The sequence below is a fragment of the Hyaena hyaena genome, unplaced genomic scaffold (assembly GCF_003009895.1).
Source record: "Hyaena hyaena isolate Hyena2069 unplaced genomic scaffold, ASM300989v1 scaffold_201, whole genome shotgun sequence".
NCBI lineage: Eukaryota > Metazoa > Chordata > Mammalia > Carnivora > Hyaenidae > Hyaena > Hyaena hyaena.
The window spans coordinates 574,897-588,871 of record NW_024080833.1 but is presented as its reverse complement, the minus strand read 5'-3'; the positions used below and the strand labels follow the sequence as shown (position 1 = coordinate 588,871).

At 48.4% G+C, this 13,975-nt stretch overlaps 1 protein-coding gene across 1 annotated transcript in view; it reads left to right on the top strand.

Moving 5' to 3' along the window:
- The first annotated feature begins 1,748 nt into the window (after positions 1-1,748).
- CD247 (CD247 molecule) overlaps positions 1,749-13,975 on the top strand; it is a 70,698-nt gene continuing 58,471 nt past the window's right edge. Inside the window, exon 1 of the mRNA XM_039241920.1 lies at positions 1,749-1,944. Within this exon, the coding sequence (XP_039097851.1) occupies positions 1,836-1,944 (109 nt within the window). The 5' untranslated portion in view covers positions 1,749-1,835. The remainder of the gene's footprint in view (positions 1,945-13,975) is intronic.

The window sequence follows — 13,975 nt, the reverse complement described above, 5'->3', positions numbered from 1 at the left end:
TTTTTTATTTATTTCTGAGAGAGAGAGAGAGAGACAGCATAAGCAGGGGAAGGGCAGAGAGAGAGGGAGATACAGAATCTGAAACAGGCTCCAGGCTCTGAGCTGTCAGCACAGAGCCCGACGCGGGGCTCAAACCCATGAACTGTGAGATCATGACCTGAGCCGAAGTCGGACGCTTAACCGACTGAGCCCCCCAGGCGCCCCTGGTTTCTTGTGTTTTTAATTTTAGCCATTCTGGCAGGTGTGAGATGATATTTCATTGTCTTTTTTAAAACGTTTTATTTAATTATTTAATTTTATTTGAGAGAGAGAGAGAGTGAGAGAGAGAGAGTGAGCAGGGGAGAAGGGCAGAGGGAGGAGAGAGAATCTTAAACGTGGAGCCTGACATAGGACTCAATCCTATGACCCTGGGACCATGACCTGAGCTGAAATCAAGAGCTGGATGCTCAACTGACTGAGCCACCCAGGTGCCCCTCATTGTGGTTTTAATTTGCAATTTCCTGATGGCGAGTGATGTTGAGCATCTTTTCATATATCTCTTGGTCATTTGGATGTCTTCTTTGGAAAAACGTCTATTCAGGTCTTTTGCCCATTTTAAATCAGGTTAGTTGGGTTTTTGGTGTTGAGTTGTAGAAGTTCTTCATGTACTTTAGATATTAAGCCCTTATGGATATGTCATTTGCAAATATCTTCTCCCATCCGATAGGTTGCCTTGTCATTTTATTGATAATTCCCTTCACCGCACAAAAGCTTTTTATTTTGGTGTGCTCCCAATAGTTTTTAAAAATAGGCCCAATTTTGTTCTTGTGCCCCTTGCCTGAGGAGACATCTCTAGAGCAATGTTTCCTTCCATGGCCAATGCCGCTGTAGGTTTGCTACACGTTGATCTAATGACCAATGATGTCGCACTCCATCACATGTGCTTGTCTTCTTTGGAGAAATATCCATTTTGATCTTTGGCCAATTTTCAGTTGGGTTATGTTTTCTTGTTGAATTGTAGGAGTTATATTTATGTGTTGATATTTTTGGCGGAATGGATTGATTCGTTTACAGAGAATCGTAGTCTTCTTAAGATTATCGAAGACCATATGCTTTTCCTTATACCCAAGTCCTTTCTGCACTCTTCAGTAATGTTTTAAAATTTATTTCATACTGATCTTAACACTTTTTCTTATGTTCATTTGTGGGTATTTATCTTTTTGTTATTGTAAATTACGCCCATGTTTCAATGTTGGCAACCACCAAAAGCATTTGAAATACTATGTGGTTCAAATTCAGGCCAAGCTTGGATGTGCAGCCTCAGATCTACTCCAGCAATTTGCTTTACAGGTAAGGACACTGAGGTTCAGGGACAGTGAGTGGCTTACTGAAGGCCACACAGCACACGGGTAGCAGAGATAGGCACTAAAGCCCAGGTATTCTGTCTCTGCGTTTATCTCGACTCTGCATCCAGAGCTCTGCCATTTTACCGACCTCTGTAAAATAGGTAAGTCTAGGAAACTGCCCTTACATGCGTTGGGAACTCCTATTTGCCTAGGAACTGGCTTCGCCAATCAAGATAGGAATTAGATACAAATGGGTCAAAAATGAGGAAGAAAGGAGAGCAAAACAATGGTTAAAGGGAAGAAAAAGCAAAATTTACACACACGCGCGTGCACACACACCTCTAACCCTCAAACCTCCAGAGCTTCCTGCCTATGAACCGAAAGAAAGGGGGAGTGTGCTGCGCGGCCCCGCTGGCAGGTGTCTGCCTTCTCAAAGGCCCCACACTCCTCCACTTCCTGAGGAGGCAGCAGCACGGAGCAGAGACTCCGGCTGTCTTCTGGGTCCCAGCCATGGCTGCCACAGCCTCGGCCACCTGGCGCCACCCTGGGGGACGGGACAAGGTGATGTGGAAGGTGCTCGTCGTCACGGCTCTGCTGCAGACGCAGCTCCCAGGAACAGGTAAGGCCGGACAGACGGATGGCAAGGAACTTTCAGAAACTCTTTGTGCCGGTGCAGGGGTGGGGGCGGGGGAGCATTGGGGCGGTAGTGAGGAGCTGGCGTCTCTTCGAATCCTGTCCTCCCCAAATGGAGGGGCAGCTGAGCAGGGAGGATCTGCTTCCCTGTAGCCGAGCTGGGCGTCGGGCCAGCGCGTGAACACACACCTGCCCCAAGTTCAGGTGTTTCTAGCGCTGACAGGAGAGAGGACAGTCCGTGCAGGGGAGCGGACAGGGAGGAAGGGCTGCAGAAGGGCGGGTGAGGCAGGCCCGGCGCGGAGCGAAGGAGAGGGAGTGTTTCACCGATGCCGGGCGGGGATGGGCGGTGGGAACGTGTCGGCCAGGCCACCTGTCGCACTCCGCCGCTTGTCTCTCTCTGCGTCTTCTTCTCGTCCCCCCTTGCCGGCTCCGTCACGGTCGCTCGGCCTCTCCCCTGCGCCCTTCGCCAGCAAGAAGCACTGCTCCCGGTGGGGCCGGGTCACGGCTGCGGCTCTGGCCGACCTGAAATGGAGCACCTGAGGGGGCAGGGACCGGGCAGCGGTGTCCACGGAGGACGGAAGTGGCCTTCCTCCGAGTCCGCGTCTACGCTCAGCTCTGTCATGGCCGCCCCTGCCCCCCACGGCCAAGGGCTGCCCCGGGACACACCCATCGCGGCTCAGTGACTCACCCACCGCCCTCACTGCCAGCAGCCTTCTATCTGACGCCCAAAACCCAGAGGTGCTCCCAGAACCTAGGGACAGATGAGAGGGTGTGAGCTGTTGAGTCGCCATCGCGAGTAACAACCAACCAGCAAGAGAACTTACTCCTCACCTCGTTTCAGCTCCCGGGAGCCGGGCCGCTGAGAGTCCTTTCACTGCCGCCATGTTTTCTAGGCCAGAGTTCCAGGACCACATGTGACAAGACCACAAAGAGACGCCCTCTGGGGGTTGGTGCCCCGGCGTTTTTATAAGAAACAGGACCGGCTGTCCTGGAATCTAAAGAAACAGGGAGAGTGGCCCCTTCGCCACGTCACAGGTCACCTCAGGGCCGGCGAGCGTTGGGCCACAGCGGTGAGAGGGCAGGGGAGGCCCCGGGAGCCCCCCCGCTTGGCACCACAGGGGTTCCGTGCGAGCGCAGCTGTCGTCTCAGAAGGGCGCTGTTGGCTGTGAGTCGTGGTGCTGTGAGGTGAGGGCTCCAGAGCGAGGCCCGGGCCCATCCGGTGTGCAGGGGACACGGGGGTCCCTGGTGCCACAATAGCCCGTGGCTTCAGTGATTTCAGGGCAACGGCTGGCGGCGACAGCCCCAGACCCTGGGCTTCGGGCCACGGGGGTGGCTCCGCTGCGCGGTTTCCTCAGCAGTCTGTTTGTGTCGGCCTCGGGGCCAAGGCAGCAGCAAACTAGAGTTAGAAGATCCCAGAAGGAGGAAACTAGACGCCCCTTTCATCGTTCGATGCCCCTTGCCGCGCTGGTGTGGGGACGGACATTTCCCGAGCCGAGAAGGCTCCTAGATGAAGGTTCTTCCCAGCGTTTGGCCCCAGTGGAGGTAAGGTGAGGAGAGACTCGGGCCTGTGACTCCCAGGGCCACAAATGACACCGTGTCGCCTTTACAACTTTGCTTGGCGGAAAGGCTGCAGGCAGAATTTGAGCTGAGCTCTTCTCTCTTTTCTGGCTCAATTAAGTCACTCATCTGCAAACTCTTTTTAAAAGTCCACCTTTTAGGGGTCTTTGCATTTGCCTTTTATGGAAATGCCCGGATCATGAAGATCGAAGCAAATAATGACCTAGTCTCTCTAGGTGAGGACGTCTCCTTGGGGGAGAGTCTGCCGAGATGGTCGCCGGGGTCTGGGGCTGGTCGTGACGAAGGTGGTGTGCTTAGCAGCATGGCCACACTTTTGCCTGCAGAGCCCTCAGCCACTCAAGACCCCTATCTCCCTACCCCACAGTGGCCAAGAATGCATCCAGTGGTCAGTGTGGCCATTGTCCTTTCTCCAGAGAGGAGATGCAGCTGGGACACCAAACCTCGGGAAAAGCAGGCTCCCAGGCTGGTTTGCAGCTCTACTTTTAGGGAGACAGCTGGACGCTGTCTTTTGCTGGTGGCAAAAGTCAGGCCAGTCATAAATGGAATCCCAGTGTTGCCACTTTCCTAGTGGTGCAACGATAGGCAGGCTACTTAACCTCTCTGGGCCTTAGTTTTCTCCCCTCTAAAGTAAGGACAACTTTGCTTGCAGAACTAAAGATGAGAAATGAATGTAATGTACTTGACCCATAGCAGACAACCAATACATTGAAGTTGTATTAATTATTACCATTATTACATCATGGTCTGTTTCCTTGTTCTCAATATCTAGCGACAGGAAGTGGAAACCCATGGTTAGAATTCTTAATTTGCTCTCAACCGTGCTGTAAACAGCGCTGGACATTTTCTCTATCTGTTGAAGTCCCACTCATCTTTCTTTTGATTTCTGAGCACAAAGCACAAGGACATGTGAGCACGGGGGCCTAGTTGTGAACAAGGATCAAAGCTTTGGCAGGTCACAGGATCAGCAGTAGAGCCGCCATTTTTTATTTTTTAAGACCCTTATTCTGTAGGGGATACTCCCCCAAAGTGAAAACATGCTCCCAAATGTATAATATAAGTAGTTAAGGGGAGGAAATTAGAGACGAAGGCCACCAGCTCGTCACTGGTCAGGACGGCCACACAGATTTCGAAGCCCAATGCTTGGCATGGGTGTCCAGTGACTGGGTATTCAAATGCAAACTTCTCGAACGCCAGATCTTTGCTTAAACTGCTCAGAGCTGGACATGAGGGGAACTTCTTTTTTTTTTTTTTTTTTACAAAGTTTATTGTCAAGTTGGTCTCCATAGAACACCCAGTGCTCATCCCCACAAGTGCCCTCCTCCATGCCCATCACTCCCTCCCCTCCCCCCCACCCCCACCAGCCCTCAGTTTGTTCTCAGCCTTCAAGAGTCTCTCACGGTTTGCCTCTCTCCCTCTCCCCCACTATTTCCCCCCTTCTTCTCCCCCTTGGTCCTCCGTTAAGTTCCTCCTAATCCTCCTATACGTGCAAACATATGGTATTTGTCCTTCTCTGCCTGACTTATTTCGCTCAGCATAACACCCCATGAGGGGAACTTCTAAGTGATGCCAGGACAATGGCATTTTCACCAACAAGTTATTTCGACTTCCAGCCACTGGTGCTGCTCACCCAGGTGAGCTACTTAAATTCTCTCTTTTGACATTTCTCACACTTGCCGGCTTAGAGACCCCGCAGCTGCTGCCGTGAAATATCCCCAGAAATAGTCCTGGGAAGTTCTTGTTTAGATAAATGACCACTGCTGTATGTATTTAAAATTTTTTTTTGCCTTTGTTTTTAAAAACTTAGATTTAACTTTTACTGGATGTCTGCTTTTACTTTCGAGAGTCCCCGGGCATTGTGTCTGGTGTTTTGTTTAGAACGGTTAAGGCACTTATTCGGGAGCTGTTTTGCATTAGAGCTGTCCAAACACACCCTTCGAGAATCCTTTTTCTCCTGAGCCATATGTACCTACGGTCAGCTAACAGGTTAAATAAACAGCAAGGATAGTTCAACATAGACTTCTTCTCTGCTCGGGCCAAAGCTAGTTCGTATTAACACTGAACGGATGGTATATTTAATCAATTTGAGCAAGCATTCAGTCAATCTGGTTAAAAAAGAATCAAACCAGTCACTCGACACATTAGTTGAAACAAACTGATCTGGTTAGTCACTGCCCTTCGTAGCCGTTCCTCCCAGCCTGCAAAAAGGAGTCCATGTTCCCTAAGGAAAAAGACACCTCAGTCTTGTTTAGAGAGGCGCTTAGCGCTTAGCACACTGCCGTGAGTTGGGTCCACGCACAATAAATACTTGTTGAGTGAATTAAAGTGGGTGACTCAAAGAATTCTGGATGTTTCCATGTAATTATGTTAACTTTAACGGTTTACGAGGAATATATTGGAGTGATATTATTTGGACTTCTCTTTTAGAGAACTTAGCATTTACATCTAAAGCAAACAACAACAACAAAAAATTAAACTGGTGGAGGGGACAGGGCATTTTGAGGGAATAGAATGTTTCAAAATGAGTTGCTGGGATGGGTTAAGATAAAATCTGCTGTTATTAAAATTTCGATATAAAATTTCCGATATTTGTTTTTGGACCTACGAACAAGATAATGGCATATGATTCAAATAATATTATTTCACAAAAATAAACAAGTGAAGAACAACGTTCGTTTTTCTGACTAGGCTTACACCGTAGGGAAAAAGCAGAAAATAAACAAGGCTATCCACTGTGGGAGAACGTTAACCAATAAACTTAAAAAAAAAACCTAATTAATGAGAGGCACCAGGAGAAAAATAAGAGTTTGTGGACGATGGCAAAAATCACAATATCCAATTGCCTCAAAATATGGAAAGAAGAAAAAAGCAGGTTAACCAACACAGTCTGATTTGGTCTTACGTTACCAACTAAATGTTCCAAGTTACTATCGCTTTTCCCCCCTCTCTTTATTTGAGGTATTTTAATAAAAATATCACAAACTCATTTGAGGAAGTTACATATTTTTTAGATCCAAAATCTTACAAGCCAGCCCAATAACTTCATTTTTACTTCTTTATGTTCCATTCTAATATTTTAGAATAAGTGTATACAAATCTTTTCATGGTTGCCATATAAAAGCATTTCTGTGTGCTTTTTTTTCTTGATAATCGATCCTGGGCATTTTTTAACGCCTAGCCTTCACGATGGTTTTTAATTGCTACGTAAACTTCCAGAGTTTACGCATCATCTTTTCCTGCTTCTTTATCGTTGGACATTTGGGCTGTTTCTAATTTTTGTTGTTATAGCTAATCCTACAAGAACACATATTTACAAACGTGGCTTCAAATTTTTCTTTTGAATTCGGTCCTTGGGCGAATTTCTCCGGGGGTGACAATGAAAAGAGTAGGTTAGAGTAAAAGAACATTTCGTGGGATATTTTAGGGTTCTGTTGAAAGCAAATCAGGTGAAGAAAGAGAGTTGTTTCCTAACTCTGAGCAGCAAGTGTCCTGTCTTCTCTGGGACAGCAGCACGGTGGAGGGGGACAGAGGGCCACGGAGCTAGAAAGATCTGGATTCGAGTGGTGGTTCCTCCCCAGCCTTGCACTGAGGGGGCCTGGCGCCCTCAGAGCCCGTCCTCCCTCGTAAGATGGCGGCAGTCATGTCTGCCTCCCGCAGGGCACCGGGGAGCAGAGACGCCACTCGGAAGTGGGGCTCACAGAAGGTGCGAGAAAAAAGCAGCGGCCGCCAGCATGTGGGCCTGAGTCTCCCAACCTGCAAAAGAGACAGAGTGTCATTTTCTCAGTGCGACAGCTGGAAGCCCTGGCACTAACGTCTTTCTTTTTCTCGGTCGCTAAATTGCGATGTGAACTTGGGCACCCAGCTCTCTCGGGGCTTTGGTTTCTCATCTGTGAGATGAGAAGGGAGAGAGTCGACGTCCCTTCCACCTACAGAATGAATTGCATGCGGTCTTGAAATTGCAGTTTTTAAGAACATTTACTTAGCAGCCCCCTGCGTGCTGGCATCGGCTCCCAGAATTAGGAACTTAAACTTCATGACTCCGTGCGGCTCCAAGTCCTTCCTTGTCCGGACTTCCAGTTACCGCAGCACCTTTAACTCTCTAGCGGGAGCCTGCGGTGTGAAAAATCCAAGGACGAAGTCCAGCATTTTCTGGCTTGTCCCTTATGCTCGTGCACTGAGGGCAGATCTATCAGGGGGCCACCCGAGGACTTGGTTGGTGAGAAGTGACTTGAAGAGAAAGCAGGTTGCTGTCTGAAGCAGCCGAACAGCAGTGGGGGAAATGTTAGGAGTTTCCACCGGCCACTTTGCTTGCCTGATATGATTTGTGCTACTCAGCAACTAATTTTCAGCTCAAGGGGAAAAAAAATAGAAAGCATTAGAACAAGGTCAGGCAGGATCCTTGCTCCGTCCACACCGCCGTTCTCTGAACGCGCCCTTTATAGTTAAGAAGTACCTTCCTACCCCCTTGCTCACTGGGTCCTCATCGCCATCCTATGCGGGTAGCAGATAAAGCACTAGGATTCTCTCTTTGGCTCGGAGGCTTGATGACCTGGCCTACGAGTAGAGCGAGGCCCCAGAGCTGGTTTCTCTGATAACCTCGTTCAGTGTACACATTCTCGAATGTTCTCTGCAGCCTCTCTCCGGGTCCTCACTCGTCATTTTACAATATCACACACCTGGTGACTGAACTCTGAGGCAGACTTTTGAAGGGACTCCTTTTAGTAAGCATTCCTTACTAGTTCCCTCTCAATGTTTGAAGAAATAATTATTTTGATGCTGAATATCCTCAGGTAATGTGCTTTCTTTTCTGCTGAGTGTATGAAATTTTTGGTAGTTAATATGGAACTATGTTTTTCTGTGGCATGTTACTGTAATTCTGAGCTCGCATTTCCCACAAACTTGGTAAAATCTATCTTATCTGTTTCACCGTTAAGAAATATGTCTATTTTGGAACTTGGGAGGTATGGCCCTCAGTTGACCATTGACACGTTTCCATATGTGTGCCTTCCTCAGCACCGCCGCTGCCCTACGTGTATGTGAAAATCAAATGCGTAAAGCTAAATTAAATTAAATCATATTCGAGAGGTTTAGATTCTAAGTAATAGCCTGTAATTGATCTCTTGGGTAAGATCGTCTCTTCATACAGTGTGTCAGGCTTTCTGTGTGAGGTTTTAAAGAACAGTACGCTGCTACACACAGACTGAGTGGAGACTGGTGTTTTGGCTCGCTTGTTTGTTTTTATGAAATCCTCAAGGAGCAGGAGAATTGCCTTTGAAAGACAAATGTCTGTAATCAGTTTTCAATGATTTACACGCCAGATCTTAGCCTTGAGTCCACTCGCATCTGCTTGAGCTGAGCTCAGGGAGGGCAAACCCTTTTGCCGTTGACTGGAGCAAACCAAATCAAGTTAAGAGATCTGATGCAGAGCAAAGTACATGAGGCGTTAAAGAACCACGGACGTGAATATCTGTTACCTTCCCGAAGCCGGCCGGGAGGAGGGCTGGGACTGAAGTGTTCAGGAGCGGGACATGTGTAGGGCGCCGGGCTAAGAGTGTGTTGGCCTTGCAGGCCTTGGGGTGTGGGGAGGACAGCCCAGAATGTAGGCCAACATGACCATTTAGGACATAACAAATTCCTGCCTCTCTCTATTGCTGTAGATACTGGAAACTCAGTGCTGTGCTTCTGTGTTTTGCCAGTTCCCGCCATGCGATACCGTACTGAAGGCATAATATGGCGGCCCCTGAGTTAGAACTGCCCTTTTGTCATGTGGGCCGAGAGTGAGGATGGAGAATTGGAGAGGAGAGGTGTCATGGGGGAAAGAATAGAAAAGCAACCTGGGGGTGGAGTGGAGGTTTCAATCTGTTGTCACAGGAGGCGGAATGGCCAGAGCCAAGTGAATCCACCATGGGACTAGCCAGTGCCCAAGCCCGGTTCTACGGGTTATGGCTCGGTGTGGGTGCTGGCCAACGTGCGTGCCAGTGGGTGCTTACCCAAATGCTGTGGTGGGGAGCGAGGCGTCGTCTGTGCCCTAGTGTGCATGTGCTGGTGTGGGATGCTATGTGTGTGTTCTGGTGTGTTCCAGTGTGTGGGTGCATGCACTGGTGTCCAGTGTTCACGCGCCACTGTGCCTAGTGCGTGCATGGGCTCTTCTGTGTGCTGACGGGCGTGCCCTGCGCGTGCAGATATGTGCTTCTGTGTGCACCAGGGACTGGTTTTGTGTGCGGGGCGTGTGTATTTAAGAGGAGTCTGTGGCAGCAGGGCAGCTCTGAGGAAGGAAGGACCAATGTTGACTGAACTCACAGCTAGCAACCGGGGAAGGTGACCAGTGAGGGTGAGATGTCACTGTGCACATTCCAGGGATTCTGTGATGGAGGAGAACAAGAAGTCCAAACTAGAATCTCTAGGATCCTGGGGAGGTGGAGGGGCCTCCTTGTAGATGCAGAATCTCCAGGCCCCCTGACTCCCCTCAGAACTTTCCCATCTCCCACGGGAGCCTGCTCTGTTTCCTTCACGCTACCCTTCTGCCTTCCAGCTCCCTCTACTGGGACGCCGACTCTACCTCACTGCCTCCTGTGGAAACCCCGTCGGCCCCCTTACAGCCAAGCCCAGATACGCGTGACCCGCCTGGGCCCACAGTTAACATTGTTACCAGCATTAAGGTGACAAAAGAAGGTGGAAAATGTGTTGTTCTCAGAACTCAGAATTAAAAACCCAACCCAGATAGTTCCCTATGGTGAGCCTTTCTCACAGTGGAGGCCCAGCTCAAAAACAGTTTCAGGAACTTACCCATCAGCTGATGCTTACCCATCAGCAGAAAACGTCGCCAGCTCCCCAAATTCTCACCAATTCTTTCCACGGAGGCCATCTTGTGTGTTTTGACTAAAGTAGTCAAAATGCATGTGATGCTTTTCTTTATGTATTTCTGCCCTCGGAATAGAATGCAAGCGATCCAATAAGGCTGTTTCCTGGTGACCTACTTTGGTCATTGAGAGTTGGTATTGCCAGACTAACAGTTAGGTTTCATGCCCGATTATTCAAGCCGTCTGGTCAACTACTGGACTTAGCAGTGAGTGAATACTAACCAAGCACATCTCACGCACCCTGAGTCAGACAGACAGTCCTGCAGGTGGTTGGCCAAGCAGTCCATTGACCAGGCCACTGTCTTGGAGATGCATGCTAAGTGACGGAGAGCCTATAAGTAAAAGAAAGCTTCCCTCGTCCTGTGGGTCACATACTCTCAAAGTCTTAATTTACCCACAGGCTTGCTTCTTTATGGTCTGGCCTAATTTTTATCATTTTGTGAGCCTGTGCTAATTTCCATGCTGAGTTTAGTAGCAAAGGAGGGGTATATCTGGAGATACCACCCAGGCCGTTTTGAGTTAGGCCAGAGAGCTTCAGAAATCCCCCTTTGATTTCCTCAGATTAGAGAGAAATCTTTGTCTTTTCTCCCACTTAACCATCAATGCTTCAAAGCTCAGACCTATATAAAATACACAAATGCTTTCTGGACAAAATGAATCTTGTCCGTTTTCTTTGGACTTTAGTGGGAACAATAAAGATTGAGCTACAAAAGGTTGGCAAAGAGGATTATTCTTTTTCTTTCTATTAAGTGCAGAGGCTTCAAAAGAACAGCTCAGAAAGTCAAATAATTGTATCCACTGCAGCTCACCCATCCATCTCCCTGCTGACCTGGTCTGTGAAATCCCCTTTAAAAAGTTGGCCAGCTCTCACCTGCCCATTGCAAATGCTGTATTGTTAAATGTTCCCATACATAATTCCACAAGGGAGGCTGCTATAAAGCAAATTCCTTCCGTTTCAACAGAGCGCCTCGTCAAGGATAGCTCTTTGGGGTGAGGAGAGGGGTGCCTCTAATTTTCAAAGCTTTGTAATCTCATCTTGGAGGGGGAACAACTTGGAAACCTGAAATGGGTTGCGAATAAAGTTATAATCACACAAACTCCTGCGATCTAAAGGGACCAGCGGGGGGGGGGGGGGGGGGGGGGGGGGGGGGGGGGGGGGGGGCAGAATTTGGAAGGGAGGATTTAGAGAACAGTTTTTATCTTCAATTTCTTGATTTTGTTGGTTTGGAAAAACACACATCCGTTAGTTTCTGGCTACGGCTCTAAACACAAAGTCTCAGACTTGAAGTTGATCTAATCCCTAGTTTGTTCTCAGACCATAGCTTCCTCAGAAAATTCCTGTCAGCCATTTTGAAGAGCACAAAATGGCTCCTCTGTGCCAAAGAATAAAGAGAGGTTTTGGCTCTTTAGGCATTTTTAATTTGGGGGTTGAATATCTTCTAGGAGCATTCAAGCCGGGAGTGATTTCAACTTAAAAAAAAGAAGAAGGAGGGGCACCTGGGTGGCTCAGTCAGTTGAATATCCAACTCTTGATGTTGGCTCAGGTCATGATCCCAGAGTCGTGGGATCCAGCCCCTCGCTGAGCTTTTCGCTAGGTGTGGAGTCCGCTTAAGACTCTCTTTCTCCCTCTGCCCCTCTTCCCCCACTCACACTCTTTCTGTTTCTAAAAAAGGAGGAGGAGGAGGAGAAGGAGAAATCTGACTTTTAAATTGGCCAATCATCTCAAATTCAGTACAGAGTGATGGCCTAAGGAAGCTGGTATCGTGCTCCTGGGTCCCCTCTAGGGCATCCTCTCTATGGTCCTGGATGGTGGCCCTGTGAACTCGCTCAAACCCCTGGTCTCTCTCCATCAAGTCTGACCCAGTGTCAACACTGATATCTCCTCCGACCTCCATTCCCTCTCTTGAAGGTTTAAAAAACCCTTTTAGAGAGAATACACAAGTCACATGTAATTGGATTTTGAATATGCAAATTCAAAATAATGCGATACCAAAAATTAATGTTTCAATTTATGTGCACTATTAAAAATAACGTGACTCTAAGTTTACACGTATTCTTCTGAGAAATACATTTTGCAAAGCCATCAAGAATGCACCTCTCGTGTTGTCTAACTGCCTTGTAATCCGAAGTGGCCTGTGGTAATATCATGATTGGGTTGAGGTGGGGATCAGACACTGCCAGCAAATTTTACCTTCAGTGACAGAAGAGTAGATGGACCTCTCTGGGAAGATTATTTACGTGGGGCTGGCCTGATGTGACAGAGTCACAGAATATTTGAGCTGGGAGGATAGATATCTTCAAGTTCCACCTTCAGATTTTACCAGGGAAGAAACACTGGCCCAAGAAATCAACAAACCAGCCGAATGTCACATAGATAGCACTTGGCAGAGTCAGCACTGGAACCCGGGACTTTAGGATTCTTGCTCCAGCCGTCAGTCCTCTGGGCCCCCAGGTTGCCATGTTGTAAGCAAATGGAGCTTCCTGAGCTGGCCGCTTGGGTCTTAGGTGATTATGAAGAGGCATAGCACGTTGGAATGGTGACCACAAGTTGCTCAGGTGACTGGGTGACGTTAGCTCAGCCTGCCCATGAGGCCCTGACGGTGGCCGACTGGCCACCTCCAGGAGCAGAAAATAGACGAGTGTTATCAAATCATTTAGGAATCTGGGGATTTATTTCCTAATTTAGCTATTTTCTTTAGGGTAAATTTTCTTTCACTTATTGGATTTTCATAGAATGAACATACGTATTTAATTTTCCTTTTAAAAATGTTTCTTTGTTTAAGAGGGAGAGAGAGCACAAGTGGGGAGGGACAGAGAGAGAGGGAGAGAGAGAATCCTAAGCAGGCTCCATGCCGTCAGCACAGAGGGGCTCCATCTCATGAACCGTGAGATCATACCTGAGCTGAAATCAAGTCGGATGCTTAACTGACTGAGGCACCCGCGCGCCATGTTTACTTTTCTTAAAGAGAGACACGCCCAGATTTTCCTTTCAGTTGTTCGCCAGCCTAGTGTGGACAGGATTGATTCTTAGGACTTGGAAGGATTTCCCTTCAAGGGTTTTCTGTGACCTCATTTCACCCGGGATTCCCACCCTCCTGCCTGGCACCCCGCTCGCGAGCGAAAGGTAAATGCCTTTGTGTGGATACATCAGTGGCACCTCTGGCTTCTCTGCTGAGATCGTCCAGGGCCTGTGGTGACCACAAGGACGGTGAGCCACTGATAGAAGACTCTGGCAGCCAAGCTTGCCTCCAATAGAGATAGGGCGTCTGTTAGGTTAATGTGGCTGGGGAGAGATCAAAGCTAATGAGAGAAATTCAAGGAATTTTCCCATTAGTGAAGGCAGTGTGTTTTCACAATATATCTCATTGTCAGAAACCTTACCAGAGATGGAAAGAAAAGTCAAAGCAGAGCCATGCCTCAATTCGTCCCGAGTGTGTTTTCCGCGCAAGCAGGACGATGAGGCGTGGGGCGAGTCCCAGCCGCTGTGCTCAGAGAGCTCACACCCGGCAGGGCTGACGGGTGTCCGGCTGGGTTAGTACAGTGACAAGCTGCAGGGACAGCTCACACCTGCTGAGAGTGTGT